At 34.7% G+C, this 11,775-nt stretch overlaps 1 protein-coding gene across 3 annotated transcripts; it reads left to right on the top strand.

Moving 5' to 3' along the window:
* The first annotated feature begins 2,606 nt into the window (after positions 1-2,606).
* Positions 2,607-9,135, top strand: LOC147390884 (acyl-CoA-binding domain-containing protein 1-like). 3 transcript variants are annotated; one of them, XM_086458912.1, is made up of 6 exons: positions 2,607-3,394; positions 4,483-4,588; positions 4,694-4,800; positions 6,164-6,255; positions 8,301-8,398; positions 8,774-9,135. In XM_086458912.1, the coding sequence occupies exons 1-6, from the start codon at positions 2,874-2,876 to the stop codon at positions 8,957-8,959; spliced, it is 1,110 nt and encodes a 369-aa protein (XP_086315038.1). In that variant the 5' UTR covers positions 2,607-2,873; the 3' UTR covers positions 8,960-9,135. The 3 variants fall into 3 exon arrangements, with proteins under 3 accessions (XP_086315038.1, XP_086315039.1, XP_086315041.1); XM_086458913.1 differs by having other exon boundaries at positions 4,697-4,800; XM_086458915.1 differs by having other exon boundaries at positions 4,700-4,800.
* The last annotated feature ends 2,640 nt before the right edge of the window (positions 9,136-11,775 follow it).

Here is an 11,775-nt window from a genome sequence, read left to right on the forward strand (position 1 = left end):
TCTAGAAGTTTCATAATGAGCTGATTTTTGGCAAGGATGATCTCCTCACCACAGAGATCATCCTCACAAAAAATCAGCCCATTCCAAACATTTTTGCCCATATAAGACAAAACGCGTTGTCTATATGTGTGTTGAAATGGTTGTCGTTTGAACCTGACCCTATATATATGAATTTGCTACAATATAAGTATCATCTTTGGAGTTAAAGGGCATAAGAGGAAAGATACTAAAGTTAAGAGAGAGATTATTAAAAAGAATAATGTTGAAGAGACCTCAAGATTGTACCTCACATCGCCATATCTTGGCGTGAAAGTGTATGGAACCGCATACGTTTTTCATCGAGATTGAAAACCATTTATGTTTGCTTTGCTTCAATAGTATATTCAAAACTGAACTAATACAGACAAATCAATAGTTAGACATAAATGTTCTATTTTGATAATAAATTTTGATGTTATTCATCCAGAATAACACTTAAACGAACACACACACACACACAGATAGATAGATAGATAGATATATAGGGAGCGGTTCGGCAGCCCTAAAGTTTGCCAAGTTTGGTGCCAAACATTTTTTGTAAATCACTTTTGATGGGGTTAGAAGTTTTGGAATAGGCTGATTTTTTGTGAGGATGATCTCTACAGTGAAGAGATCATCCTCAAAAAAATCAGCTCATTTTGAAACTTCTAACCCTAGTTAACAAGTTGAAGAATCTTGGACCGTCTAATTTTTGTAAATCACTTTTGATGGGGTTAGAAGTTTTGAAATAGGCTGATTTTTGGTGAGGATGATCTCCACATCATAGAGATCATCCTCACAAAAAATCAGCTCATTCCAAAGCCTCTAACCCATATTTTGAAAAATGTTTGGCACCAAACTTGGCAAACTTTAGGGCTGCTGAACCGTCCTCATATATATATATATATAGGGATTACTTACCAACAATCCATGAAGAATTATTCATCGGAAAAACACATGATCTTGACCACATAAACATGAAATTCAATTGTTAGGATTTATCTACAAGAAAAATATGTCTAAGATATATGTAATCGGGATACGAATAATTCATGATCGTTTGATATCATGTTTAAACTGGGTTTGTCAGTTCGATCAGTTAGAAATTGAGTTTGGAGTTCGTGGTTCGCCAATCTAAAATGAACCCGGTTCATAGAGGTAGGTTGAAAAAATCGTTTTTGGGTTTGCTTTGGTTTTCTAGATCGGTTCGTTAGCTTGGTTCGCTTGTGCATATATATAATTCAACTAAACAAGTTATAATTATAATTATAATATTAAATAGGAATAAATTAGTAAAATAATTCAAATTTTAAATATAAACAATGAAAAAAAATAAAAATCAATAAAAAAAATATTTGGTTCATCGAATTTCATGCTTTGATTAGTTAAATCAAATGTTTTGGTTTGCTGAACCTAAATGGGTTTGTCGAACCAGATCAAAATTCAGTCCATTCGTAGTTCACTTGATTTTACGAATTGTATCGTGAAGTGATTTGCTTCGTATCGATTTCTAATTGGGACTAGTAGAAACGAATTGGGTAACATTAAGTGGGATCAGGTGGTTTCTCCTGAGTCATAGTTCATGAGTCAATGGATATCAACTCGTATGGATTGACTTTATTGTGCGGTAGAATTTGGCTCATTATTGACCATAATTGGATAAGATCGTCCGGTTCGAACCGGATACGAGATACAGATTCGAATTCTAAAACCGGTTCAAGATAACGTTGACAACAAGGATTACGGTGCGAGCATTAGTCAGGTTGTGAGCCTCAGGATATTCTATATTAACACTAGGGGTGTCAATGCATAGCCGAAATTCGAATTCGAAAATTGGATATTATCCGAAAGGTAAATAAGCCCATTGTTTTCCTAATTTTAGATTTTTAGTAAAATTATTTATATATATTTTTTTTGGTTTAATTGAATCTGGATTCTTTTAACAGCATAGTAATCTTGACAGAAATAGGGGTTTTGAAAGGTTTGAATGGTGATTTCGATTTATTGTTTGAGTGTATCTAAACTTTGCTCTGCAAGTGTTTATGAAAATACTTCAAATAGATAAAAATAAATGAAAAGATCATAAATTTTCTTTCTAATGAAGTTTGAATCGTGTTTTTAAATATGGTAGAAATGCTAAGCCTAAAAGTGATTGTTAAGTGATTTAAGTTGCTAATAAAAGTAGTTTCACTTCATATATATTCATGACCAAATGCATAATCCTTAAGAGATTAAAAATCTCCCAAAATTTATGACGGACTTTTGAAAACTTTATATGTGGTTCTTCCCGTACTCTCTCTTGAGTTTACTTTCTCTGTTGATAATTTTTGGATAGTAAATAATTTAAGAATAAGTTTCGGATAATTTTCAAATAGTAAAAAAGTTTCAGATAGTTTTCAAATCGGATAATATCGGATATCCGATAAGTTATTCGGATACAAATTTGAATATTAGTTACTGATATCCGATCGGATTCGGATTCAAATTCGGATATCACTAAAAAATTCGGATCCGGATCCGGATTTACCACTATCGGATCGGATGTCTATCCGTTGACAGCCCTAATAAACACAAGTCCCAAACCTTTCAAAACATCTCTCCCAATTGTCCTCCAGATTTTTAGGGTTCATACTTCAATCTGCAATTTATCTAGTGTTTCCCTCTGATTTTCGACAGTTTCTAGGGTTTTAATTTATTTCTCACTCGTTCTCTCTATGAAATTTTCCTAAGTTTCTGCAATTTTAGCGATAAATTCGTAGGGTTTCTTCAGATTGAATGCGATTGTCAAATATTTCTTCGGATAATCTCTGAAATTCATAATTCCTTCGATTGAAGTTTAATTCAATCCGATCGACATGGGAGACTGGCAAGAACTTGCACAATCGGTGTTAATAGGTCTGATTTTCTCATTTCTTGTTGCGAAGCTCATATCTATGGTGATCTCATTCAGAGATGAGAACCTTAGGGTTGTTCGTGAAGGAGATCTTCCTGTGGAATCAACTGAACTTGATCCAAAACCTATGGATGTTAAAATTAAAACTGATTCAGAGCCAATTGTGGATAAATCGGATACAAATGATGTCGAGAAGTCTAGTGATGATGAAGAGGAAGTAGATGTTAGTGAGAAGCAGAAGGAATTGAGTAGAAGTTTTTTGGGTGAAGATGAGGATGATTGGGAAGGAGTCGAGAGTTCGGAACTGGACGAGGAATTTAGTGCGGCTACTGCATTTGTTGCTGCTGCTGCTGCGGATCGATTGTCTCAGAAAGTCTCTAATGATATTCAGTTGCAGCTTTATGGGCTGTATAAGATCGCCACTGAAGGTCCTTGCAACACTCCACAGCCTTCTGCTCTAAAGATTTCGGCTCGTGCAAAGTGGTATTTCTCTAAAACTGTTAAAATTTATACTTGAAAATGAGAAATTGGAATTAACGATTATCTAGTGAGGCCTGGAATTTGAAATTCTTTAAGCGTTTGTTTAGGAACAAGGAATGAATTTGGAATTGAAAAATTGGATTCCAGAGCTTCTGAGCACAGAAAATTAAAACTCCTGAGATTATAAGATTTTTGTTTTAAGATACACCACGGAATCTGTGGAGAATTTCTACTGAATTTTGAGTTATATGTTGGGTACGGTGCACATGAATATGAAGACACTTGAATTGAGAGAAGACATGGTTGTAGGAGCAAGGTTTGTTCAGCTGACCCCATATTATTGGTATAAAGCTTTGATGATGATGATGTAAAGTATGGATACACAATAGAATTAAAATATTTTACGCAAATAGTCCAAATGTAGGACTTTCAATGGGGATCTGGTTTTACCACATATTATATCTTATCTTAACGGATAATATCAAGTTTGGAGAGTGAGGCATTGGGATGCTGATCTAAATAGAATCGCATCAATACCATTGGTCGATCACTAAGAAAAGGGCTAGGTCCTTGCACCTTCCCAACGTTAGCTTGCAAATATTTTGACTCATGGTTTTGGCATTTTGTTGTTGACATGCTCAGATGAAAGCAATTAAGCTTTATTGGTCGATTGGGAGATTATCTCTTTTTTACTTGTTGCCTTTCTTAATACAATTTTGTATTTTCTTAGGAACGGAACTTTATTAGAACAGCCTTCATCATAGAGAGATATGTATTGCATTCTTTATATTCTTTGGAGAACATTGTAGGGTTTGACAAGAATAATTTTTTTTATAGTAAGTTTACTATTGTTGTTCAAATTTTACTTTCTTGGAAAATAAATGGATATTTCATCGCTAGAATTTTACTTTCTTGCATCGCATTCTTTATATTCTTCAGAGAAGGTTGTAGGGTTCGACATGAATAATTTTTTTTAGTTAGTTTACTATTGTTGCTCAAATTTTACTTTCTTGGAAAATAAATGGATATTCCGTTGCTAGACATCAAGGGTTTCAGGGCTTGTAAAATAATTTTCTTGTTGACATTGCAAGGAATGCATGGCAGAGGTTGGGTGCTATGCCTCCCGATGAAGCAATGCTGAAATATATCATGGTTGTTACTGAGCTATATCCTTCATGGGCAACTGGTTCTACTACTGTGAGTTCTTAATTTTTTAGTTGTATGTTTCTGTGGTTCTTGGTATTGTTATACTTTTGTATACTTCATGTTCTTTGAAATCATTTTTTTTTAACTGATAATTAGAAGAAGAACAAAGATGGAGATAATGATGCAAGTAATTCATCCGCTAAAGGACCGATGGGACCGGTTTTTAGTACCTTTGTCTATGAGGAAGAGTCTGACAACGAATTGTAAGGTTCTTCAAACTTCTATATACATGGGGTTTGCTACTGATTGTTGATCTTTTAATTTTATGTCCAAGTGTGCTCATGTAGCTTCATGTGGTTGTATATCAGCATTAACAAACACGTATGAGGACTAATTTTTGCTTTTGTCCATGTTGAGTATTGGGGGGGGAGGGATATATTTCCTCAAGTAGTAATTTTCTGGAGGTTGCTTGTCCTGGGAGTAAGTTTGAAACTTATGGATTAGAGGGTCTCAGGTGAAGAGAATATTGTACCATTTGCAGATTTGCACTCTTGCCTATAGGAGTTGTCGATCCCTAAGTTGGGCCATAAAAGGAGAACATGGTTGATTGTAGGTGTTTAGAGTTTGGTTTCTTGGTTTTGGATGTGGTTGGTTTCCACAGTTGCACTGAGACACTTCTAGAGGGACAATCTTTTATTTAATTTTTTACAGTACAGTTTTAGGTTATTCTTACTCTTGTTGTGAGGAAATCCAGTGTTAAAATATTATTGCTGCAGCTCCTTTGGCAAGGCAGGCCGTGAAGGAGCTTAATGGTGATTGTAGCGGATCATGATGTGGAAAGTTTTGTATTTGTGGATCCATTTGTTAAGATCAACAGTGTGGAGTGCTTTTTATTAGTTGTGAAATCATATGGCATTGCTTTTCTAATGGAATGTCCTTACACGATTGGACAAATTGCAACAATGTGTTGCATATGGATTTGTGAACTAGGGTACAGGGTTGCACGAATCGCAACTAAAGTTAGTGTTCATGCCATTAGAGAATCAAATAATCTCCACTCATTTTTTTCTAACCATGTTCTTAAGGAAGGATTGCTTCTCATAATATGCAGCAGGGCTATTCTTATTCCTGTTTTGTACTCCCTCTTGTGGGATCCATATGAATAATATTTTGGAAGGTCCGACCACACATGTAGTCATTCTCAATATGAAGATCTTTGTCACAAAAAATAGTATATTCTACATTATTAATTATATTAAAAAGCTGCCTAAAATTAACTGTTTAAATGAGCAGCCCAGATTCTTGAAATTGAAGTCAAAGTTTTATTGTGGTAGGATATATCATAATGTATTGAAATTTTGTGGGAATGGTCTTTGAGGCATGGACAATTCATTGTAAGGTTGGATGATCTACACACACAGTAATAAGTGAATACTGAAGGTGCCGCCTCAGTTAAGTTGTAAAGTCTGTGTGTTGTAATACCGCAGACCTGGGATCAAAGTTCGCCTTTCTCACTTGCATATATCGCGTGGGGGAGCGATAAAAGAAGAAATGATGAGTGAATCTGTTTTGAGAAATAAAAGTTTTATGAATGATGCTAAATGTGCCCCTTCTAATCTTTTTCAGAAAGATGGATGCTGTACATGCTGCTGCAAGAGAAGGCGAGATAGATGGCGTGGTTAAATGTATAGAGAGTGGTGTTCCAATAGATCTGAAGGGTTTGTCACTTAAGCTTTTGAGTTCTTCCTTACTAGCATTATATAACATCTCCTTGTGACATTACAATTCCTGTTGCTACTGTTCTATCTTGTATTTGTAGTTTTTAATCTTGATTTTCCAGGAGGATATGTTTATTGATAATAACTTCAGGATGTATAAACTCACAAAACAATAAAGTAGGTTAAAAGAGGAAATGTAGTAAAGTTAGAAGGAGTGAGTAAAGGAAATAAAATGGGCCTCAAAAAACTATAGCTTGATGGGTGGTTTACCCCCCCCCCCCCCCCACACACACACACATAAAATGTAGCACTGTGGGCCCTAAAGTTAAGGGAGTAAAAGCGGAAAAAAATAAAGTTGGAAGGGTATTATTAAAATTTTGAGATTAAAAGGGTAAAAGATGAAAAAATTAAAGTGGATTAAATGGGGTAAAAGAGGAAATATAGTAAAAAAAATTGAGGTTAATAGGTAAAAAATAAAAAAACAATAAAATGGGTTAAAGAGGAGATAAAATAAAGTTAGAGGTAGTGAAGAGGAAAGAAAAAAAGTGTGGTGTAGGTCGATGGGACATTTGTCCAACCACAAAACTATAGTTAAGGGGAAATTTGTCCCCAACTCAAAAAACACAAACTGTATGTAGCAACTCAGTTGTGTTTTATTATATAGAATATGGATTGTTAAATAATGTTAGTTGTTGGACCTGTTGCCATATTATATTGGAATGACACTATATATATATATATATATATATATAAAGATTTTGCATGGATCGTTGTTGGCAATGGTGTCATGCATGAGCTTATTTATCTAATAATTGTGCTGCACTGAATACGATATGTCAAAGGTGCGAAGGAGTGAATCTAATTAAAGTGTAGTGGTTGTACAGTAGGGATGTCCATGGGTTGGGTTTGGGCCAGTTCCATGTATACCCAGAACTGGACCCGAACTTGAACATCGGTTTTGGTTCCAATCGATTTGGTTCTGGGTATGAGACCCTTGGAACCAGAACTGACCCAACAAATACCCGATACCATCGGGTACTCGTTAAATATACTAAAAAAAAAGTATTTTGACTTAATTTCTAAGAGTCGTTTTACTCAAATGATTACCACATTATCAATCCAACACCACAGCCGTCTAAATTTCATCCAAAAACTCAAAAAAAAATTTATAGAAACCTTTTTTGAATATTTTTTTTTCGAAGTTCATAGAATTTTGTCCTCTACAACCCTAAATCATCGGATCATATATTTTTTTGTCACAAGATGAGACCAAAGAGCCTTGGTAAGGGGTGAAATCCTTACTTAGTAAGGCTAGTCAAACTCTTCTATTTGTTTGTACTGTTTGAACTTTGAAATCTTTAAAAAGCTTGTGAGTGCAATTTTTTTTAAAAAGACTTTATGTACCCATTTACCTGATGGGTACCCGATGGAGACCTGATTATTAATGGGTCCTTAAAATTACTACCCATAACTGACTCGAAAACTAATCGGGTCTCTCATAGTGGACCCAAAACCGATTAATCCGTTCCGGGTACATCGGGTAATTGGGTACCCATTGACACCCCAATGCTACAGTCACACCTGATGCCTAATTGGATGATTCTTGTGTCAGAAAGTATGCAAGGTACCTACTGACATTCAGCTCTGTGATTGGACTTACATGATGACCTCTGGCTTGGGTTTCATCCAACTGACTATGGAAGAAACACTTTTTCTTGTATTGGGAGCATTGGAGTGAGAATGCTCCCTTTTTTTTCATTTGCAAATTGCGAAAACCAACACAGCGATATGAGAATGTCTTAATTCATCTTTTTTAAATTTATTCTTAATTATTCTAAGATACTATTTTAACCATTGTTGTTGTTAGTTTATTGTACTTTTGCTTATCTGAATGCATAGTTTAACTTCACCATTATGCTGACTAATGTTTATGATTACCTGCCAGTACTATTGGGTTCAATTAAAAGAATCTTGTTCTTTCATTCCACTTTGTCCAAAGTCAAGTCTTCACAGTTCCTAACATGTTCAACTTGAAATAAACACAGATAGCGAGGGACGAACCGCATTGCATTGGGCTGTAGACCGTGGTCACCTTAACATGGTAGAGTTGCTCCTTAGCAAGAATGCTGATGTGAATGCCCAGGTAATGCTGAACAACCCCAGCCACCATATTATAGCCTATCGTCTTGAATTTGTATCTCGAAATATCAACTGTTATCTCATCAGTGTGTTATTCTGTACCTTAATCATTACTTTTTGTTATATTTTCTTCTCAATGCTTAATAAGGACGTGTAGATTGGTGATCATGTGGGAAGTCTCCTAAGATTTGATCGTCCTTTTGTTAAATTTGAACATAATTGTTTGACTGAACCCATTTATATCTGCTACAAATTTCTTTTTAAATTTGCAGTAGGTACTACTATGAAACTCTGGAGTGGTTCTTTAGAAGTTTATTTAACTGGCATTTAGGATGGCACTAACTGAATTTTTTTTCGTCTTTTCTCTCTCTAATTGAAGGACAATGAAGGCCAAACCCCATTGCATTACGCTACAACGTGTGATAGAGAAGGCATTGCGAAATTACTTGTGAATCAAAATGCCAATCCAAATCTGAAGGACAATGACGGCAACACTCCTTGTGATACATGTGAATCAAATTGGTCTTGGATGCACCCTTCATCTTCCGATAAATTGGATGGCTGATGATCTCTATCTTTTATACTCTCACACATGAAATTGTTTAGAATCCTGGATGTGAATATACTAAGTACTCTTTCTCTGGCTTTTGAGAAAAATTAGTTTGTAGAAAATGATTTTTCATTTACAACTTTCCTCAGAAAAAGTTTGTTTTTATTTATTTTTTTGGCATTTTGGAGCAATGAAGAAAGTGTCATTTTTTAAGCTTGAAAACTTGATTTGAATGGAAATCCAATCCATTTGGCAGTGCTGAATCCCTAGTCGTTGGTGTGGGAACAGCTCGGTGTTGAAGTTGAAAATGGAGTAGTAGCAAAAGCTGTGTAGATCAGCTTGTTACTTCTAATTTTCTGACCGAATTTAGAGTTTTGGTTAATTTAATTTTAGATGAGACTGAATTAATTTTTTGTTGATGATTAAAACACCATTTAAGAGTGTATTTAGAATATTAACCCAATGACCTAAAGGTTTATAATATATGAAATGATTTAGTAGAGAACTGGGATATGCATCTAATGGAAATTCTTCGATAATCACTTTTGCAAGACGTATTGCATTTCCAAACCAGGCCTAAATAAATGTCTGATTTTGTACTCATGTTGATCAATGGAAGTTTAGCTTTAACAATTTCTTGACCCACCTTGCTAAAGTCAAGGATTGAGGCGTCCCATAAAATTCCAAGAATGAAAATTTTGGGAACTTGAAAAGGCCCTCATTTGGGGTTTAGCTTCAGATTTGGATTTATTGTGGGGTGTTTATCCAAATATAAATATTGGAGTTGTTAGAGACTAGAGAACAATTGAGTGACACAGCTCAAATTGTGTAGGGTTTAGGGATTGGGCTTTTAGTAGGATGTAGGCCTGGCAACGGATTGGTTTGGCACCGGATCGGTACCACTCCAATACCGATCCAAACTTTTAAATACATTTACCCGATTTGATCCAATCCAATTGGATTAATGAATATGCAAATCAAATCCAATCCATTTCATTTTATCCTTAATCCGAAATTGATCCGACCGAATACATGTCTTATTTTCAAATTATTAATGTTCAAAAAATTTAAAAAATATGAAATCATATACATTTTTTAAAAATCCACTTTTCAACTACAAATACTGAGGGAAACAAAAAAAAAAAAGACTAAAAAGTGTTATTTATATGTATTTATATGAAACTAAAAATAAAAAATACATATTAAAATATGTTCGGATCAGAATTTTTTTGGAACGGATTAGGATATATCCGAACCCAATCTGAAAATCTGATTTTTCATATTTTTTCGAATTGATTCGGATGTTAGGTATATTTCGGATCATTGCCAGCCCTACTAGGATGCATGTATTCTATCTATATCCTTAGGGCATCTCCCTGATCAACGTAGGCACTAACAAAGCATGAATTTCTCTAAGGGATGATTTAGGTATCAAATTTCTTTTCCCACTTGAGAGGATGATTCATGTAAATCTCTTACCTTAACCTTATCCATAGGTCTTTCTTGGAAAGACAGTTATATCATCTCTCTTTAGATAAGGTCTCTCTAACCAATATTACAAGAAGTGAAGGGTTTAAGATTGCAGGAAATTGAATTTATTTTTATAACCTTTCACCTTTGAACGTTTGCTCATGTGAGGGCAACTAAGAGTAGAAAAAAATTGTAGGGACAATTAAGAGTGAAAAAAATAGTTGTGAGGACAATTAAGAGTGGAACAAAAATTAGTGGGGGCAATAGTGACAGATTTCTTTATCCGCGACTAAAATCTGTTTCAATAGCACATTAATCTATAGAATGTGAGAACTCTTGTGGGGGTAAGTGCCCCCACAGCCCCAACTCTAAATCCGCCCTTGATGTCAAGCGTCTTAGAGTTGATCCCCACCAGCCCAAAATGGTTTTGCGGAAAGAAATGGATGATCCAATCTGCCAGTTTATTCGTTTGAGAAACAATGTAACCAATGTCAAATTCGCACTATATTAAATAGAGACCTAATCCATTGCCTAGGTCCTATCCTATGATCCACCTTGTATATTCAATTGACTACTCCCCTGACATGACATGTGCGAGAATCGTAGTTTTGTACTTCTCAGATACACAACTGCACATCCCTGTAAAAAAAATGCAATTGTGTCTCTCAAGTAGTACACATCTACGGTTCTAAGAAATGTCACGTCAGGGGGAATCGATTGAGTATGCCACATGGGAGAGTCATATTGTCAAGTGTGCATATATGCAGGACCAGGTTTCAAAGTAAATATCAGGTTTAGAAGTAAGTCTTTGTTTCCATCTTTACCTCGTTACGTATCTATTTTGTGATTTTATTTAGATACACTACCTACCCAAAAATAAAATAAACTAGCTCAGTACTTTTTGTTGTATGTTACAAAAGTCGGACTAGTCAGACTAAACGTAGTAAAATCTTACTAAGGGTCCTAAGCTCAAATCTATAGAGGACGAAATTCTAAGAATTTTGAAAAAAAAAAAATCCAAAAAACTATTATTTTTCACCCTTGTATTTTAGTTTTAAGTTTTCGGAGTTTGATAATTGTCCATTTTCAACACTTTGGATCAAGTTCTAAAAAATAATTGATTTTTTTTTTTTTTTTTTTTTTTTTTAAATCTGAGTTTTTCCATGAAATCAAGAAGGCTCTTGTGTTTGGAATGCCATGTGATAATTCATGTGGGACCAACAACCCTTAATAAGATTATAACTCTTATTGGAAGTGTTTTTTCTTACAAATATGGGCTTAGAATCATCCCTATCCCCTATCCTTTTTTTCTTTTCCTTTTTTTTTTGATAATTGCCCTATCCTTAATTACATGCTAAGCA

This window comes from Akebia trifoliata, chromosome 11 (genome assembly GCF_017979445.1).
Source record: "Akebia trifoliata isolate Shusen 1 chromosome 11, ASM1797944v1, whole genome shotgun sequence".
In the NCBI taxonomy this organism is placed as follows: Eukaryota; Viridiplantae; Streptophyta; class Magnoliopsida; order Ranunculales; family Lardizabalaceae; genus Akebia; species Akebia trifoliata.

Bases quoted from the DNA above. Each gene is read 5' to 3' on its own strand.
- LOC147390884 (XM_086458912.1), top strand. From the start codon at position 2,874: ATGGGAGACTGGCAAGAACTTGCACAATCGGTGTTAATAGGTCTGATT. The intron at 4,801-6,163 runs GTAAGGTTCTTC...AATCTTTTTCAG, and splicing joins GAAGAGTCTGACAACGAATT to AAAGATGGATGCTGTACATG. The intron at 8,399-8,773 runs GTAATGCTGAAC...CTCTAATTGAAG, and splicing joins ATGCTGATGTGAATGCCCAG to GACAATGAAGGCCAAACCCC.